This window comes from Arvicola amphibius, chromosome X, assembly GCF_903992535.2.
Source record: "Arvicola amphibius chromosome X, mArvAmp1.2, whole genome shotgun sequence".
NCBI classification, from domain to species: domain Eukaryota; kingdom Metazoa; phylum Chordata; class Mammalia; order Rodentia; family Cricetidae; genus Arvicola; species Arvicola amphibius.
Window position 1 is genome coordinate 63,515,164 of NC_052065.1, and position 21,404 is coordinate 63,536,567.

The window sequence follows — 21,404 nt, forward strand, 5'->3', positions numbered from 1 at the left end:
AGTCCTTACTATGCTCTCTTTCCTCCCTTTTGGAATGGTAATGTATATCCTGTGTGATTCTATGTTGAAAGTATGGCGTCCACTTTTTTATTTTGATTATATAGGGGGTTAAAGTTAAGAGACTGCCATGAGTCTCAGAAAAGACTGAAATTCTGACTTTTAAACAGTGTTAAGACTGAAAAACTAAAGGACTTTTTGAAGTTGGACGAAATGCATTATGATATGTCCACAAGCCTATGGGGAATATGATGGTATAAGCATGACTGGCCACCACATACTCATATATTTGATTGCTTAGTCACCAGGATCAGGTGTGGCCTTGTTGGAAGAAGTATGTCACTTGAGGATGGGCTTTAAGATTTCAAAATTCCTTGCCAAATACAGACTCTCTCTCCCTGCCTAGAGATCATTGTGCTGTTCCTCCACATCTCCATGCTACCTTGCCATGATGGAATGGATTAAACTTATAAAACTGTAAGCCAGCTCCAATTACAAAGTTAAGATCTGCCTTGGTCATAATATCTCTTCACTTCAATAGACTAGTGACTAAGACAGTTCATATCCCAACAAAATCCATGTAGAAATTTGGTTGTCATTGAGGCATTGTTAGGAAATAGGACCTTTACAAGGGGAACAGGATTCTGAGAAGGATTTGTACAGGTCTTGTGGAACTCTTTTTAATTCTGGAGGCAGCTACTGTGGAACTGTATTAGATACTTGCCCTCCCACTTTCTACCAGAGTTGTTGCAGCCTGAGGGCATAGCCAGAAGCTGGCCAGATACAAGCACTATGCTTTTGGACCTCCAAGCCTTCAGAACCCTGAATTCAAATCAAATGTTATTCTTATTTTGTTTTGTTTTGTTTTGTTTTGTTTTTGAGACAGGTTCTCTCTATATAGTCCTGAGTGTCCTGGAACTCACTTACTATGTAGTCCAGGTTGGGCTTGAATTCACAGAGATCCACTTGTCTCTGTCTTCCTAGTACTGGGATTAAAGACAGGCACCAAAACACTGGGCATCAAATGTTATTCCTTAGGAATTGCACAGTCTCAGATCCATTATATCAACAGAAGCCGAACTAAGGCATCATAAAGGAAAGCCAAATGTATGCTGTATCTAATCTATATGATGTCAAAATTACTGGCCAATATGGACAGTTTCCTAAGTCGTTCACATTCCAGAATTAATTATGGCTTTCACTTTTCTAATCATGAAAGTACTAACTATGTCATGTAAGAAACCTGATTCTTTCAGACTTTTAATATATGAAGTCTTCAATAATTAATTTTCTTCAGTGTGGCTCTGTGAACTGAGGGCACCAAAAGTACTGCTGCTAAGAAAGGATGAATATCTGAAAAAGTAAAAGAGAATTTTGTTCCTTTGTTAACTGCCTCTGTAGTCACAAAAAGAGGGAAAAAGAGAAAAATAAAGACCAGTTACACTAAAGGGAAATTTGATGAGCAGGACAAAACAATGGAAAAGAGAGAGATAGGGAGAAAAAAGGTTGTTACACAATTTGTAAGGACTATTAGGTCGCTGTAGGACCTTTATACAATTAAAATCTTTATTCTCATTAAAAAAAAAAAGCAAGGCAAACATAAAACAAAAACAAAACGATTTTCCAAGCTCAAATGTAAAACTCTTTTATGCTTTATAAAGTAATTAATTCATTAAAATTAGGTTTGAATAATAAAGTGCATGTCTTAAAAAATTTTATCTCCTAGATGAAGAGCTACAGGCAATTAATGGCTGTTTACAAGGAAAGAAAAAAAGAAAATCAGTCTTCTTGAGGGATGAGCTCTGACAGGTTATGTAATCCCAAGTGATCAGCCCCAAACACATGTTCATATGAGCACCATTAAATAGAAACAGCAGGTTGCATACACACACACACACACACACACACACACACACACACACGAGTATGCATGTATATATAACAACAATTATTAATGAAGAAGTCACGAAGTTGAACGGGACCAGGGAACACTCAGGAGGAATTGTAGGGGGAAACTGTTGAGTAGAAATGATGTAAATACAGTACTTGTATAAAATTCTTAACAATTTTCACTGTAAAAACAACTACAGTTTTCTATCATGTAAAAGAAATTCTACTGAGGTAAAACACCATGACCAAAAGCAACTTGGGGATGAAAAGCTTTATTTCACTCAAACTTCCACATCACAGTTCATCACTGAAAGCATCTGGAGGCAGGGGATGGTACAGAGAAGGAAGAATATAAGAGTGTTGCTTACTGGCTTGTTCTTCATGTCTTGTTCAGATTGCTTTCTTATAGAGTCCAGAACCAGCAGCTCAGGGGCAGCACTAGCCACAATGGGCTGGGTCTTCCTTCACCATCAATTACTAATTAAGAGAATGCCTACAGTCTGTACTAATGCAGGCATTATCTCAATTGAGTTACCCTCCTCTTAGATGACTCTAGCTTGTATCAAGTAGACATAAAACTAGCCAGCATACTTGCATATAAATTTTACTTTGGGGGACTAGCAAGATGGCTTAGAGGGTACAGACACTTGCTACCTCATTTGACATTACTTGAACTCCTGGAACCCACACAGTGGAAACAGAGAACTCTCCAGCAAGTTGCACTCTGACCTCACAAGCATGCACATACATGTAAACATGTGTGCACACACAAGCAAATAAATAAATAAATGAAAAAATGTTTTTAGAAGTTTACTTTGGGTATTAAAGAGTAGCCAGAGCAGAAAACAACCCATTGAATCAGACTTGACTATGGACTTTGAGAAGGGGAGCCATGATATAAAAATAATTTGTATGAATAACACACACAACAATTTCCATATGAAAGTGGAATATATATTTGTAAGAAATTCACTCCGTGTTTCACACAAGATAATAGTTCGATTGGGAAAGTATAAACATGACAGAGATGAGACAAAAAAAAAGAGTCTGCATTTTGTTGTCAAGTAGCAGATACCTAAAACATGCTACAGACAAATCAAAAATCTATGGGTCAAAATAGCCACAAGAAAACCTTTTATTTGATATTATATCTCAAACACCAAAAAAAGGAAATGGAAAAGCAATTATCTTATATATCCTTACCTCTAATAATCAAATCTAATAAATATATTTTCTTACATAATTCCTCTAGGAGATAAAATTTAGGAGTATATCAGACAAAAAAATTTTAACAAAAAATTGCAAGATGTAAGCATCTTATAAAAGTTACATGAAGCTTTTTACTTTATTCATTAATTTGTTTGAAGCAACATTAGGATATATTAACTCCTAGTTTCCTGCCTGACACATAAGGAACATAAAAATCATTCATGCTCACAATTTTAAATTAGACTGAAAAGCCACAACTTTTCTTGGTTGTGATCAGAGGGCAATCTTTCATCCCAAAACTTGAGAGACAAATATATGTACACAATCATTACTTTGAGGGAGAATCTGTATCTATAACCAAAAAAAAAACCCAAACAACACAAACAAAACAGGTAAATTTAGAGTGTAACTGGTGGAGAGAGGGAGGGCTAGAGCAGGAGATTAGACTCCTGGAGGCGGGGGTATAGTTTTATGACTTGTGAGTCATATTTCAATGCAAATATACTGTGGGTGACTACAGAAAAATGTTTACTTTGGCTCAGAGTCTTGGAGCTTTTCTCTTACGGTTGCTTGGCACCACTGGATTTTGGCCTATGCTGATCCTGTGGTGAGTGGACATAGTGGCACAACCTGCTCAACTCATAAAATCCAGGAAGGAGGGGGAGGAAAGAGGGGAAGGAAGGAAGAGGGACCAAGATCTCAAGCCCTCATATGTCCAGAAGATTTCCAAATAAACTCTACCTCTTAAAAGTTCGACCACCTTCCAATGATGTCATAGGCTAGGGACCAAGACTTTAAAACAGAAGCTTTACAAAAGAAAAAAATTCCCTCATTATTTAAAGTAGGGGGGGGGAGTAAAAGTTTTGAAATATGCCCAGAGTATTAAGTTCTCATTAACAAATCTTTTTCTCAAAGGAAATTATTTCACCAAAGACTAACTGAAGACAGGAAATACCCACCTCTGCCTCTTGAGCCTCACTGTCTAATCTAACTACAGAGGTGAATGCTTCGAAGCAATTGTCACATCAAAGGGCTAGAAACTCATTCCAAATCTGAGACCTGATCATAGGATTACAGAAATATTTTCTCTAAACCACTTAAAAAGACATCAACAGAGCTCCTTCAGAATTACAAAGGACTACAACTAAAGAAACGTCAACTTTGAGAACCCATTTTAAAAGGAGAGATGGCTTAGCAGTTAAGAGCACACGTTGCTCTTGAGGAGGACCTGTGTTCTATTCCTAGCATCCATGTGGGGATTCACAAAAATCTGTAACTCCAGTTCCGGGAGATTCAACTCCCTCTTCTAGTCTCTGCAGGGTTAGGGTTACACGTTACATATTTCCATGCAGATAAAACAGTCATATGCATAAAATATAAACAAACAAATCTTTTTTTAAGGAGATTCCAGCAAAGACTAAAAACAAGGGGCTATAAAGTAAAAAAAAATTTTAAGGAAAGGGGGCTGGAGAGATAATCAACAGTTAAGAACACTTGTTGCTCTTCCAGAAGACCTGAGTTCAAAATCTAACACCCTCTTCTGGACTTCATGGATACATGAGGCATTACATACATACAGATTTATATTTTTAAAAAATATTAAAACAAGAAGAGACAAAACACGAAATTTTAGCTGATATATAAAAAATAGAAGCCGGGCGGCGGTGGCGCACGCCTTTAATCCCAGCACTCGGGAGGCAGAGGCAGGAGGATCTCTGAGTTCGAGGCCAGCCTGGTCTACAAGAGCTAGTTCCAGGACAGGCTCTAGAAACTACAGGGAAACCCTGTCTCGAAAAACCAAAAAAAAAAAAAAGATAATTTCTAAATATTAATATAAAACTTCATACTAAAGGTTATTTAGCTTAGCAAAATTTTTAAAAATCAATACATCATGTTCAGATTTCCAAAACAAAATTACAATGCGTGTTAAAAGGCAATAAAAATCTAACTAGACAAAGCATTAGAACAAGACTAAAGTTATTTTGTAGTTATCTGACAAGGAATTTATTTTCATTTTATTTATTTATTTATTTGCAATATTGGATACTGAACCAGTGCTCTTTCACTGGACTACATCTTCAGCTTTTGAAAAGTAATCTTTAAAAATTTTGATATAGTACATTGTTGGGAAGATCCACCCATCCCCACTCCTCCCATTCCAGACCCTGTCTCTGAGAAAGCCCACCATTGGAGGTTCCAGCCATGGAGGGCAATTAAAGCCTCTTCCTCATGGTTTCCCTTCTTCCACTGCGAGCACCAGGGAATGCTTTGCTAAGATTTATTGCATCATCAGAGAGACTTAATATCAGGGTACAGAAATTTCTCTTACATCACTAAGTTACCTGGCTTGCCTTACTTAAACTTACAGGCCCTCTTGCTTCAGCCTCTCAAACAATTGAAATTATAGGCCTGTGCTGCCAGGCCAAGCTTCAAATAAGAAATTTACATTTCCTTTAATATGCTAAAAGACTCAGTGTAAAAAGCAGATTGCCTATAGAGAGAAAGGACCACCCTCAAAAGGAAGAATTAAGAGGATAGACTAGAAATCAAACACACTATAAAAGAAATAAAAAATGTATTTAATGGGCTAATTGATAGGCATGACACAATAAAACAAACTAGTGAACTTGAAGACATATTTCAACAGAAGCTTTGCAAACTGAAAAAGAGAAAACAAAGAAAATGAAAAAAGTACAAAAGAATATTCAAAACCATGGGACAGTTTCAAAAGCTGATTCAAAACCATGGGACAGTTTCAAAAGCTGATACATATATAATAAGAATATTAAAAATAGGAAAAGGAAAATAAATATATGATGTCTTAATGGTTAAATATTTCCAGAATTGTTAACATCAAACCAGACATAAAGGAAGCTCACAGAACAAGCAGAATGAATAAAGTCTACACCATGGCCTATCATATCCAAATCACGGAAAATCAAACACAGAAATAAAGTTAAAAGTAGCTGAAGGAAAAGGCATTTTGCCTGGAGAAGGACACTGGTAAAAATAATATTGGACTTCTCTTCTGAAAACATTCAAACTAAAAGGCAGTAAAGAAAACTATATAAGTTGAAGAGTTAAGAAAAAAATCTCCACAACCTATAATTCTATACCCAGTGGAAATTTTCTTTAAAATTGGAGGAAAAATATTTTCTAAAATGCAAAATTTGAAAGGAATTAATTATGACCTGTGGCTTCTAAGAACTATTTTTAAAAATTTATCAAAAAGAAGGAAAGTTACAAAGGCCAAACTTTAAATGTCCATAAAAATAGATATCTGTTAGAGAGAAAAGCAACTGTACGTAAAACACATTTGTTTTTCATTATTTGACCTAAAACGTAACAGAATCTTCAAAATAATACAATCTGTTGAATAATCAGAGCTCATGGAGAAGCAAAATGAATGACGAGAATCCCTAAGTAACAGAAGGACTCCACTGGAAATGATATTCTTGGCACTACTCATCTAACAGTCCAATGTTATATGAAAGCAGACTTAGATTAGTTATACATGTTTAGTGTAAGCTCCACGGTCATCAGAAAAAAATGTTAAAAGATACATAAAATGCTCAAATATAGAATAAACAGATTAAAAAGAAAACAAAAGCAAAAGCAGAAGCACAGAACATTTGTCTTATTTACTTTTCTATTGTAACAAAACACCAAGATCAAGAAGGCAACTTATGAAAGAAAGCATTTAATCTGAGGGGCTCACAGTCCTAGAGGGTTAGAGTCCCTGACCTCCATGGAAGGAAGCACAGCAGCAGGCATACATGCTGCTGAAGCAGTAACTGAGAGCTTGCAAGAGTCACAAGCCACAAGCAGGAGACAGAGATACAGCACTAACTTGGAATGAGGTGAGGTTTTGAAACCTCAAAGTTGATCCCTTGTGACACAACTAACCCTTCCCAAACAGTTCCACAGTTGGGAACCAAGAATTCAAATATATAAGCCTATTGGGGCCATTCTCATTCAAATCGCCATAACAGTAAATAGAAAAGTTACAGATATGGTTAATTTTAATAACAGAATTATATCAAAAGATGGTCAGAGGGGATTTAACAAACATCATGACCCAACTTTGCTTTAAGTATAAAGACAAAATGGATTAAAAGAAAATAGAGCAACATATGTCATAGTAATATTAATAAAAATAAAGCTGCAATAATTTTATTGATCTTTAAAAACAATTTTAATATTAAGGAAATGTAACAAAAACAAAGAGGATCATTGTCATAATGAAGTGGCCAATACTACAGCACATTAACAATAGCAATATGGACATACTTTAAGAATGTCAAAATGTTTTGGTGAAATATGATGAATAGCAAGAAATAAAAAGAACCTTCTATTATAGTTGGAGACTAACAAAACCACTTCATTAGTAATTAATCGAAGTAACAGTCAGAAAATAAGAATTTGGTTGAAGTAAACTATAAATCATTTGGATGTAAATAATATACAAAGTACTAATACCTCAACCAACAATACCAGAATACACTCTTCTCAAGCTCATAAATTCATTCACCAAAATAAACCACATTCTAGGCCAAAAATAAATCATAACAAATTAAAATCAATATGTATCATATAAAGTTATGTTCTCAGATAACAATAAAATTAAATTTAGATATGAATAACAAAATGATAGCTGGCATACTTCAAAGATTGAACTAACTAATACATTTCTACTAGCACATAAGTCAAAAAATTTCAAGAGAAATTTTAAGGTATTTTGAGCTAAACTGAAATAAAATTACAGGCTATAGATAAAGCTTAGTGGGTAGAGTGCTTATCCAGCATGTAGCTTGGGTTTTATCCCCAGTACTGAAAAAAACTGACTGGTGTGGCATACAATTGTAGTCCCAACACTTGGGAGGTGGAAACAGGAAAAGTTCAAGGCCAGCCTTGGTTACACTGTGTATCAGAGGCCAGCCAATGCTACGTGACACCCTGTGTCAAAAACTCAAAACAAAACAAAAAATAGAATTTATAATTTATCATGATTTGTAAGATACAGAGAAATAATAAAGAGGAATTTATATACTTCAAAACATACATTATAGAAGATCTAATATGGATGACATTCAAACTGATGATAATGTTTGTGAACCCAACACTAAAAAAAAAATCCTAGACTATATGGAGGTTAGGGAAACTAGCATATAATGGGGCCTATGTTAGTAAAGGTATTTGTCTCAGTTAGGGTTTACTATTGCTGAGAAGAGACACCATGACCAGGGCAACTCTTATCAAGAAAACATTTAATCGTGGTGGCTCACTTACAGTTTCAGAGGTTCAGTCCATTATGATCATGGTGGGGAGCATGGGTGTGCAGGCAGATGTGGTGTTGGAGCTGAGAGTCCTACATCTTACAGGCAACAGGAAGTTGACTGTCGTTAAGAGAAGCTTGAGAAAGAGACCTCAAAGTCTGGCCCCACAGTGACATACTTTCTCCAACAAGGTCATACCCCTAATAGTGCCACTCCCTTTGAGGGCCATTTTCTTTCAAACCACCACATTCCACTCCCTGGCCCCCAAAGACTTATAGCCATATCATAACACAAAAACTGCATTCAGCACAACTTCCAAAGTCCCCATAGTCTATTACAGTCTCAACAATGTTTAAAAGTCCAAAGTCTCTTCTGAGACGCATGGCAATCTCTTAACTGTAATCCCCTTGTAAAAATCAAAATCAAAAGAATCATGTACTTCCAACATATAATGGCACAGGATATACATTACCATTCCAAAACACAGGGAAGGGAGCATAATGAGGAAATGCTGGACCAAAGCTGAAGAGTCCAGAAATAGGATATAGAAATAAAGGATCTGGTTCAGGAATATAGAAATATGAAGTTGTAAGCCCAAACACATTTTGGGAGAAAATGGCAGCCACTGTTAACCTTTAACAAACACTATCTGCCTTAAGAGCAGACATCCTGGCAGCCACTGTGTACAGAGATAAACTTATAACATTTGTCTCCTGCCTCCCAGCTTCCCAGCTAGGCAGGTACTGAAGATAAAGGTTAGTTTCTAACTGTTACCGCTATGGGACCCTCTCCTTGTATTCCTTGTATTTTAAACTATCCCCCTATGTCACTCAACTCTCTGTCTTGTATTCTTTCAGTGACAGTGAAAAGTGGCTTTCACAAACATCCTAATTAGCATTCTAATGTCCTATAACCAAAAGTTGTAAAATTTAAAATGTAATGTGACTTTAAGCCTGACCTCAAGGTTGCAAAAGCTTTTGACCTACACTTGGTACTTGATTTCACCATAAGAAGAGGCCAAAGATCAGCCCCCATTGTCAGAATTCCAGAAGCCCCATATATGGCTATGGTACAGGTATAACTGATAAGCTTTGTGTGCTCCATTGAGATTTTTTTCTTTTTCAGGAATAAAGCTTGCTTCTGGTTTAATAGACTTTGGTGGTCTGTCTCCCATCATTGCACCAATAAAACAAGACTAAAAACCAGCTGGGCAAACTTCAAACTATGCATGCCAAAATACTCTCCACATCTCCAATTCTATTCAGCTTTGTTGACTACTTTGTATTGGGCTGGTTCCACTTCCTGTTAGCAGCTCTCCTCAGCAGCTATCCCATGACTGTGGCATCTCTAACATCTGGGGTTCTTTACGGCAATTCAGGCTTCAACTTCACACAACTGCTCTCTACTAGGCCTTCATCCGGGTACACCCCTGACACATGCCTGGCCTCAGTGACTGTCCTTAAGTGGGGAGGCAACTTCTATAACCCGTTTCTTCTATCCTTAACTCTAAAGGCAGAACCACATGGCCAAAGCTGCCAACTTCTGCTGCTTACTGGGGTTGAAACTTGGCCCCCTTATTTAATTAAATCCTTATCAGCTTTCCACATTCCTTTACTGCCTAAGTTTGACTGTCCTTGAACTTGATCTTTAGACTAGACTGGCCTCAAACTCAGAGATCCACCAGTCTCTGCCTTCCCAGTGCTAGGATTAAAAAGGTGCATCACCACATCTGGCTGTAAACTTTTCTTTAATTCCTTTCTACAATTTGGAAATATAGCTGGGTGGGATCTTGTCCTGAGGTCACCACTCATTATTTCATTTCTTAATTTGTTATCATCTTGAACAAAGAACTTAGCTCCATTCCACTTTCTGGGGCTCTTTTTCGCCACAAATATTTTTTCCTTGCTCAGCTTACTCCTTTTCATTATATAACTTTATTAGAGTTAACACTAGTAACAACAAAACAGTCTATACTAAGTTATTTTGAGATTTCCTCTTTCAAGAGAATTAATCTAAACTCTTCTCTTTACCTCAGGCAGACTCTTTGGACAAGGACAAAATGCAGCCACTTCCTTCCACAAAATATCACAAGGACAATCTCTAGATAACAAACTAACATTCTTCTCTGAAACCTCTTGAGTGAGCCCTGGACAGTTCAAATAACTCTTAGCAACACTGTCTTCCATGCTTTTACTAGTATGACCCACTAAGCAGTGCTTAAAGCATCCCACTATTTTCATAACCCAAAGTATCAGTCTAAATACCCCCAAACAAAAACATGGTCAGGCCTGTCAAAAAAAAATTCCACTCCTGGTACCAACTACTGTCTTAGTCATGGTTTACTATTGCTGTGACTACAGCAACTCTTACAAAGAAAACATTTAATTGAGGTGGCTTGCTGACAGTTTCAGAGGTTCAGTCCATTATGACCATGAAGGGGAGCATGGTAGCATGCTGGAGGAGAGAATGCTATATCTTGTAGGCAATAGGAAGTTGACTATCACATTGAGGGAAGCTTGAAAAAAAGAGGCCTCAAAGCCCACCCTCACAGTGACAACACACTTCCTCTAACAAGGCCACATCTCCTAATAGTACCACTCAATGTGGGGGCCATTTTCTTTCAAACCACCATAGTATTCGTAAGTCAAAATATACAATCAGTTTTGAAGAAAAATAATGAGATGAAAAGGTACAGCAATCCATCTTTGCATATCAATAACAAAACAGCTAAGAAGGAAAACAATCATCATTTGTTAAATATTTGGAAGATTAATTACTTTTAGAAACTGGAAAATATTGTCTCAAATGGTCATTGCTACTACTACTATGCCCTAATACCACAAATTATTTCTCATAAAATGAGAAGTATCTTTCTCAAGTGACAGCTCATGCTGGTGAGAATGTGGAGCAAGGGGAACACTCCTCCATTGCTGGTGGGAATATAAACTTGTACAACCACTATAGTAATTAATATGGTAGTTCCTCAGAAAATTTGGAATCTATTTACTGCAATAACCAGCTATACTATACTACTTTTGGGTATATACCCAAAGCACACCCCATCCTAACACAAGGACACTTGCTCAGTTATATTCATTGTGGCTTTATTCATAATACCTAGAAAATAGAAACAATCTAGATGTCCCTTAACAGAATGGATACACACACACACACACACACACACACACACACACACACACATTTACACAATGGAGTACTACTCAGTGTTAAAATAATAACTTTGTGAAATCTGCAGGCAAATGCATGCAACTAGAAAAATCATCCGGGGTAACCCAGATCCAGAAAAACTAATACAGTATGTATTCACTTATAAGTGGATAGTAGTCATTAAGTAAATGATAACCATCTACACTCCATAGACCAAGAGAGGTTAGGTAAAGAGAAGAGGTATAGGGGAGACGCATGGATCTCCCTGGGAAGGGGAAATAGAATAGATTCTGAGGGTCAGTTGCGGGGTGGGAATGGGAACAGGAGAAATCAGGTGTAGTGAGGGATGGAAGGAGAGGTTACTGGGAGAGATGACTGAAATTGGGGAGCTTTTCAGGGTGAATAGAAACCTATTACAGTGGATACTTCCTGGAATCTATGAGGGTGACCCTAGTGAGGATTCCAAGTAATGGATATGGAGTACTAACTGATCATATTTTATAGCCAGACAAGGTTTTCAGTGGTGGAAATTGTTACATTTGGATGAGTTGTTGGCCAGGGAGGTCCCGTGAAGATCTCTAAACAACCCAGCCTGATGCTAGGACAGAAGGTCACCGTCACCGTCGGAACATTGACAGTGTGTATGTGTTTGGAGGGAGGTCATTGCTGAGGACAACTTCCACTAAGCTCACTGAATATTGTACTGACTACTCTTATGCAACTTGAAACACAAACTAAAAGTACCTTAAAGAAGAAAACCTTAATTGAGAAAATGTCACCATGAGATCCAGCTGTACAGCATTTTCTCAATTAATAATCAATGGGGATGGTCTCAGCCCATGGTGGGTGGTATCATCCCTGGGCTGGTGGTCCTGGGTTCTATAAGAAAGCAGGCTGAGAAAGCCAAGGGAAGCAAGCCAGTAAGCAGCACCCCTCCATGGACTCTGCATGAACTCCTACCTCCAGATTCTTGCCCTGCTTGAGCTTATGTACTAACTTCCTTCAGTGATAAACAATAATGTGAAACTGTACGCCAAATAAATCTTTTCCTCCCTAATTTGCTTTTTGGTCATGGTGTTTCATTGCAGCAATAGAAACCCTAATGAACACAAATGCAGAGAGGACGAGCTGGTGGGGGTTTGCAGCCTTTACCTATACATTCTAGTCTCAAGTGTGAGAAGGTACTGTACAGAGTATGGGAAGAGAAACCTGGATATCAACCCACTCACAAAACCCTCCACCTACAATTTGTCCTGCTTGTAAGATGTGCTGTGGCAATGGTGGCACAGAACATGTGGCGGTAGCCAATGTCTGCTGTAACTTGAGGCCCATGTCATGAGAACAACCTCATGCCCTACACTGCCTGGATGGCCAGGAACCGGAAACTGGATAGCCCAGAGAAGGAAGAACCAAACACAACTGAAAAAAGTCAATGAAATAATTCCTAATTATATTCTCCTATACTCATAGATGGGTGCCTTGTACAGTCATCACTCTGAAAACAGCTAGGAGCAGGTACAGAGACCCACAACCAGACATTATGCAGAAAGAGTCTAAATTAAGAGATCTCCGTTGGGTCCCTCCCCTTGGACATCAGAACCCCATGGAGGGGGGGAACTTTATGAGTCATAGGGAATGGACGACATCAGGAGAACATGGCCCACTTTATCAACTAAGCAGGGCTCAAATAAGTTCACAATCAGAGAACTTTCATGGGTCTGCACCAGGTCCTCTGTGTGTATAAGGTGAGAGTGGATGTATCTCTGACTCTTGACGGCTCTTGGGACTCTTTTTCTCCTACTGGGGTGCCTCTTGACTGCTCTTGGGACTCTTTTTCTCCTACTGGGGTGCCTCGTCCAGCCTTGATAAGGGGACTTTTGTGTTGTCTTATTGTATCTTGTTTTGTTTTGTCTAGCTATCTTCCTTCTCTTGGAGACCTGCTAGAGGAAATGGAAGGGGAGTTGTCCTGGGATAAAGGAGAGTGGGGGGTGCTAGAAGTTGAGGGAAGGGAAACTGGTTGGGAGTTATTCTACGAAAGAAGAGTCTGTTTTCAATTTTTTTTAAAAGTTAAGAAAAAGAGAAGTGTTTTCTATATGCTATTTTCTATAGGCACTCATCATAATTTCCACCAATCTCTTCCTATTTCAGATCTAATAGGAACCAAACATACTCTTGAAAGAGTTTGTCTGTACATTTTTGTTGACTTCTAGTTAGTATGCAAGAATTTGGAACAGCAATTTCCATTCTATAAGTTCTATTTATTGAGTGAAGATCCAAATATTAGCATTCTAAAAATATTTTAATCTACAACAATGTTAGTTTAGCTAGATTTCACACCTTGATATTGACCTGTCGCTAAGCAACAGAAATCTGTATTTTTGAAGGACTGGTATACACTAAAAATAAATCCTAATGTAAATGTCATTACTGGAGACTCCTCCCTATAGCTAGACTAATTAGTCATGTTCTAACCTGCCCTCTTCAATTCTCAAGAAAGTCCAGAAAACCATCTGCCTTTTACTTGTTAACAAGGTACTTGCATTCAGCTAATGAAGAAATAAAGGCCAATTCACTAATTTTGCCTTGCATAAGAGCTTAGAATCAGCTTTCTCCTTAATAATTTGTATGTAAAAGATAATCCACCAACCAACACTGTGCTAAAAGAAACATAAAAGTGAAAAATTTCAACATTATCTACCAAATTAATCTCTAATATTGCCCTCTATTCAGTTTAAACAAATACAGTGAAGTATGGACTCATGATCTGTTACATAATAGCCTGATTTAAGAACATACTTATTTCAGGAATGGGTCAGATTTAGTGGGAGGGTCCTCAACAGAGCTCACAGCTGAGAAAGAAGAACTGAAAATTAAGAGTCAGGTTATGGTTTTACTTTTATCTTTTCAATTACTTTACTGTTTCCTTTGTATGGAACGTACATTCTGCCCTCTGTTTCTTTGGTAATCAACTTAATTTGTAATCTTTCAACTATCATCTCTATACTTCTCCAACAGCTTCCTGCCATCTGAGCTTGACCCACAATTTGTAGCACTGAATGCACTGCTCTCTATCTAGTTCTGCTAGCATCTCAACATGTCCAAAAGCGAAATTGTCACTCTACAAACAAGATTTGACTTACTACCTACTTCTGTTGAAAGCATTATCATTCTTGCATTCCTAACATCACCTTTGAATTTTACTGTTTCACTCCTAATAATCAATCTGTTGCCATGTCTTAATCATATCTCACAATATCTCTGGCATCTTTCCCTCCTACAATCACTTTTCTACCATGACTTCTGTACAGTACAGTCTGCTGTTACTTCTTACCCAGACTATTACACTGGTCTCATAACTAGTTGATAAATATTTGCCATATGAAGGCATGAATGGATGGATGGTATGTATCTTCTGAGTAAATCTTTTATTACCTTATTCCATCTTCTAAACTAGAGTCAGATTAACTTCTTAAAGCATCCTTCTAACCATATTAATATAGTACTCAAAAGTGAAATTCTATTATTATTATTATTATTATTATTATTATTATTATTTTATTAAAAATTCCCGCCTCCTCCCTGCCTCCCACTTCACTCCCCCTCCCTCCCCAGTCCGAAGAGCAGTAAGGGTATCCTGCCCTGTGGGAAGTCCAAGGTCCTCCCCCCTCCATCCAGGTCTAGGAAGGTGAGCATCCAAACAAGCTAGGACCCCCCGCCCCAAAGCCAGTACATGCAGTAGGATCAAAACCCAGTGCCACTGTCCTTGGCTTCTCAGCAGCCCTCATTGTCCGCCACGTTCAGGGAGTCCCAGTCCAGCTGGCCTTGGTGATCTCCCATTAGATCAGCCCTACCATCTCAGTGGGTGGGTGCACTCCTTGCCCATGTTCTCCCTCCTTCTGCTCCTCATTTGGACCTTGGGAGCTCAGTCCGGTGCTCCAATATGGGGCTCTGTCTCTATCTCTATCCATCGCCAGATGAAGGTTCTCACTCAGGATAGTGTTTTCTATTTCCATCCATTTGCATGCAAAGTTCAAGATTTCATTGTTTTTTACCACTGTGTAGTACTCTAATATTTATATATTCCACACTTTCTTCATCCATTCTTCCATTACTGAACAGAGAATTCTCAACAGAAGAAGTCCAAATGGCCAAAAGACACTTAAGGTCATGCTCAACCTCCTTAGCCATCAGGGAAATGGCAAATCAAAACAACTTTGAGATACCATCTTACACCTGTCAGAATGGCTAAAATCAAAAACACCAATGATAGCCTTTGCTGGAGAGGTTGTGGAGTAAGGGGTACACTCATCCATTGCTGGTGGGAATGCAAACTCATGCAACCACTTTGGAAAGCAGTGTGGCAGTTTCTCAGGAAATTCGGGATCAACCTACGCCAGGACCCAGCAATACCACTCTTGGGAATATACCCAAGAGATGCCCTATCATATTACAAAAGCATTTGTTCAACTATGTTCATAGCAGCATTATTTGTAATAGCCAGAACCTGGAAACAACCTAAAAGCTAAGTTCTTATTTTGCACATTATAAATTTCTTGCTTTATGGTAAAGGGATTTCATATTAGGAAATCATATTATTTCTCTAAGCTTACTTCCGCTGAAGTATCAAACTTTCAATGGAGCCAAGATAGGCTATGCACTTCTGCACACATACTATATGTTCTCACTAGGCCACTGTTCAAATCATCTCTACTTATTTAACAATCTGACTTATACAGGACTGTAAAGGATGTCATTTCTTTGCAAAATATTTCCTGGTTCCTCACCATGGTGGTTCCTCCCATCTTTCCTCTAAAATCCCACAACACTTGAATAGCACTTCTTTGAATCCTTTATGACCCATCATGTCTCACAGTAATAAAACAAACTTACCTTACTCCTGTATGATTTAAGGAAGAAATTTGCTTTATCTACATTCTCATTTATATTTGAATACCTATACACTGGTTTCTCTTTAGAATGTATGAATATTTTACCTTTTACATTTGAATACCAACAGTGAACAACCAAAAATAGTATTTTGTATATGTTCTCAAATACTTCAGGGCAGGAGAAAGAATGAACAAATAAAAGAACACATGCATTTAAAACTTAAAGGGGTCTCTAAAATATCTTGAGGGTCTGTATACTGAAAGCATTCAGGTTTTGTGGCTCTTATTTTTTTTTCATTTATGCTTTCTTACAACCAATGTTTCTGCATCTTATATACTTGTTTTAGGAGTGAATTCCATTAAGTTAACACAGACTTTTGATTCAGAAAAAAAAATCTCCTAGTATCATACAATTTCTGCTCAATGAATGAAATTATGTAAAATAAGCAAAGTCCTAAAAGTTGGCCATGTTTCACTGACATAATTTACTTGCTAGAAAAAGTTACAATATCTTTTAACAAAGCATATTCTTACCTTTGCACCACCTAAAAATCCCAGGGAGATGGCAACTCTGGCTCGTAGATCTGGCCTGTCTTTGGGCCACACATAAGAAAGCATTGCTTTAATAATTTTCCTAGTATCAACATCTTTTAACTGTGGGAAGAGAGAAAACAAAGCAGTAAGCAGGAAGTAATGCCATTTTTCCTAAATATAACAAAATTATTATAGTATATTCATTCATTCATTCATTCATTCATTCATTCATAATTTGGGGTATCTGTGTGTGTGTGTGTTTTATGTGTGTTAGTACATGCAAGGCAAAGCATGTATGTGGAGGTCAGAAGACAATTTTCAAGAATCAGTTTTTTAGTTCTACCAGGTGGGCCCCTGGAATTGAACTCAGGTCCTTGGGTTTGGCTGCAAGTGCCTTTATCCACCAAGCTCTCACTAGCCACAACCAAACTTTAATCTTGTCGAATTATATAAATATCTAAAAAATGAACGAGAAAATTACAAACATAATTTTAATTCTGAATCTAAGGATGACCCCAGCTAGAACTCCTAATAATAGCAGATACGTAGACTGAACTGGCCATCTCCTAATACCAGGCAAGACTTCAAGTGGAGGGTGTGGGAAACCAACTCAGCTACATAACCTTCAACCTACAGTTGGCCATGCCAATGGGATATACTGGGGTAAGAGTGGCCTAGAGATTGAAGGAGTGGCCAACCAATGACTAGTTGATTCTAAAATCCATGTCAGGAGAGTAAGCATACCCCTGACACTGACTCAAGTGCCAGGATCCACAGGCTGGATGACCCAGAGACCTAGAATAGAACCAAAAATAACCAGAGAAAATGTCAATGCACTGAGGCCTAATGATATTTTGCTATACATATATACTAGTGCCTAGCCCAATTGTTATCAGAGAGGCTTCCTCTAGCAACTGATGAAAACAGATGCAGACCCACAGCCAAACATTAGGTATAGGTTGGGGAATCTTGCTGAAGAGGAGAAGAAAGGATTGTAGCCAGAGGGGTCATGGAAACCACAAGAAAACTCACAGGTTCAACTAACCTGAGCTCATAGTGGCTCACAGACACTGAATTGACAACCAGGGAACCTGTATAGGACCAATATGGGAACTCTGCATTTATGTTATAGTTGTGTAACTTGGTTCTCTTGTGGGGCTCCTAACAGTGGGAACAGGGGCTGTCTCTGACTCTTTTACTGGCGTTTGGAACCTAACTCCTCATACTGGGTCAACTTGTCTAACCTTAATATATGGGAAGGTGCTTAGTCTTACTGCAACTTGACATGCCTTGCTTTTTTGATATCCATGGGAGGCCTGTCCTTTCCTGAACAGAAATGGAGAAAGGAAAGAGTGAATTGGCAAGTATGAACAGAGGGAGTTGGGGGTGGGAAGAGAGGAGGGAGGGGAAACTGTGGCTGGAACATAAAATAAATAAATGAAGAAATTTATTTAAAAAATTTTGGAGAGAAAAGAAACAAGTTCAACTGCTTTTTCAATGTCACTCATTTCTTTTTTCCCATTTGAATTATCTATGCTTCTTTTTTAAATAGATTTTTATTGAGCTCTATATATTTCTCTGCTCCCCTTCCTGCCTCTCCCCTCCCCTTCAACCCTCTGCCAATTTACTCAGGAGATCTTGCCTTTTTCTACTACCCATGTAGATTTGAAAGACAACATCTCATTTCCGAACTGGGGATATAGCTCAGTTGGTCGAGTTCTTGCCTAACATGAAGCGTTCCCAGATCTGATTTCTATCACCACATAAAACTAGGCACAGTGGACCATGTCTATAATCCCAACTCAAGATGTGATGGAAGGAAGATCAGAAACTGTTCGAAGCTAGCACCCCAGCACAAACACACACATCTTATAATCATTTTTCTTCATCTTCTCACTTTCATCTACTGTCATCTCTACACTGCTGAAAGAGTTATTCATTCAGTAGTGGCATGAAAACATAGGCCATACATATTTTTAAACTAATACTCAATAAAATATAGAAAAAACAATTCCAAGAACACATCCAAATAAAATCATTCACTATGATCAAGTCAGCTTCATCCCAGAGATGCAGGGATGGTTCAACATAAGAAAATCTATCAATGCACTCCACCATATAAATAAACTGGAAAAAATATGATCATCTCATTAGATGCTTAAAAAGCATTCAACAAAATCCAACACCCCTTCATGATAAAGGTCTTAGAGAGATCAGGGATACAAGGAACATACCTAAACATAATAAAAGCAATATACAGAAAGCTGACAGCCAACATCAAATTAAATGGAGAGAAACTCAAAGTAATTCCACTAAAATCACAAACAAGACAAGGCTATCCATTCTCTCCATATCTCTTCAACATAGTTCTTGAAGTTCTGGCTAGAGCAAAAAGTCAACAAAAGGAGATCACGAGGATTCAAATTGGAAAAGAAGAAATAAAAGTTTTGCTATTTGCAGATGAGATCTATCTATCTATCTATCTATCTATCTATCTATCTATCTATCTCTATATATACCTATATCTATATCTATATCTCCCCAAAAATTCTACTAGGGAAGTCCTACAGCTGATAAATAACTTCAGTGAGGTGACAGGATACAAGATCAACTAAAAAGAAAAACAGTAGCCTTCCTATATGCAAATGATAAAGAAGCTGAGAAAGAAATCAGAGAAACATCACCTTTCACAATAGCACAAATAGCATAAAGTATCTTGGGGAACACTACTCAAGGAAGTGAAATGGTGTAGAAGGTCCTTCTGTTTATGTGTTGCTTTTATTGGTTGAATAAAGAAACTGTCTTGGCCTAGTTGATAGGTGGAATAGACAGAACTGAATGCTGGAAAGAAGGGCAGAGTGGCAGATGTCATAGATCTCCTGCCTGAGACAGACGCTGGTTAGAATCTTGTGGGTAAGCCACAGGCACATGGCGATACACAGATTAACAGAAATGGGTTAAATTAAGATGTAAGAATTAGCCAATAAGAAGTTAGAGCTAATAGGCCAGGCAGTGTTTAAATGAATACAGTTTCTGGGTGATTATTTTGGGTGTAAGATAGCTGGGCAGCCAGGACGACAAGCAGCCCGCTCTTCCTGTATCAATGAAAGACCCATTTGACAAGAACTTTAGGTCTTTGAAGAAAAAAATTGAAGAAGATACCAGAAAATGGAAAGACCTCCCATGCTCTTGGACAGGTAGGATCAACACAATAAAAATGGCAATTCTACCAAAAGCAATTTATACATTCAGAATCCCCATCAAAATCCCAACATGATTCTTCACAGACCTTGAAAGAACAATAATCAACTTCATATGGAAAAACGAAAAACAATCCTGTACAGTAAAGGAATGTCCAGAGGCATCACCATCCCTGACATCAAGCTCTATTACAGAGCTACAGTAATGAAAACAGCTTGGTGCTGGCATAAAAACAGACAGGTTGACCAATGAAATCGAATTGAAGACCCGGATATTAATACACACACCTATGAACACCTAATTTTTGAAAAAGAAGCTAAAACTATACAATGGAAAAAAGAAAGTATTTTCAACAAATGGTGCTGACATAACTGGATGCCAACATGTAGAAGAATGAAAATAGGTCCATATCTATCGCCATGCACAAAACTCAAGTCCAAATGGATTACGGACCTCAATATAAATCTGACCACACTGAACCTGATAGAAGAGAAACTGGAAAGTAGCCTTCAATGCATGGACACAGGAGACCACTTCCTAAGTATAACCCCAGTAGCACAAACACTGAGAGCAAAAATAAATAAATGTAAATAAATGAGAATTCCTGAAACTGAGAAGCTTCTGTAAAGCAAAGGACACAGTAAATAAGACAAAAAGGCAGCCTACTAAATGGGAAGAGATCTTCACCAACCCCATATCAGAGAATTGTAAGAACCAAATTAACATTTGTGTGTGTGTGTGCGTGCGTGTGTGTGTGTGTGTGTGTGTGTGTGTGTGTGTGTGTGGTAGGCCCAGGTATATGTATGGATGTGTGTGCTTGTATACCAATGTATGGAGGCCATAAGAAGTTGTCTAAATCTACCCCTAACTGCCTTATTCTTTTGAGGTAAACCTGAAATTTACATTTTTTTCCTGCAAGGTTGGCAGCTAATGTTATCCAGCAACCCTCTTGTTTATTTTTTCTATAACACGTGGGAGATGAAAAAGCAGGCCAAGCTCAGGTCTTCATGGTTGTAGATCAAGTGTTCTTGACCATTAACTATCTCTCCAGTCCCCCAAATTCATACTTTCTGAAACCAAAATAGGAGATCATACATAATAATTTTCTAAAATTACTATATTATTATAGTTGGTGAAACAATCCCCACTCAAAAATAAAATAATAGCTCAATGTCTAGAAAAGAAAAAAGATGTTCTTTACTGGTAAGGGTATACAGCACTAAATATATTATTAGTGGGG

The 21,404-nt window shown here is 37.8% G+C and overlaps 1 protein-coding gene across 1 annotated transcript in view; it reads right to left on the minus strand.

Annotated features, from left to right (window-relative positions):
• Nucleotides 1-21,404, minus strand: part of Abcb7 (ATP binding cassette subfamily B member 7) — a 161,579-nt gene that overhangs the window by 41,377 nt on the left and 98,798 nt on the right. Inside the window, exon 4 of the mRNA XM_038316603.2 lies at nucleotides 16,964-17,083. Within this exon, the coding sequence (XP_038172531.1) occupies nucleotides 16,964-17,083 (120 nt within the window). The remainder of the gene's footprint in view (nucleotides 1-16,963; nucleotides 17,084-21,404) is intronic.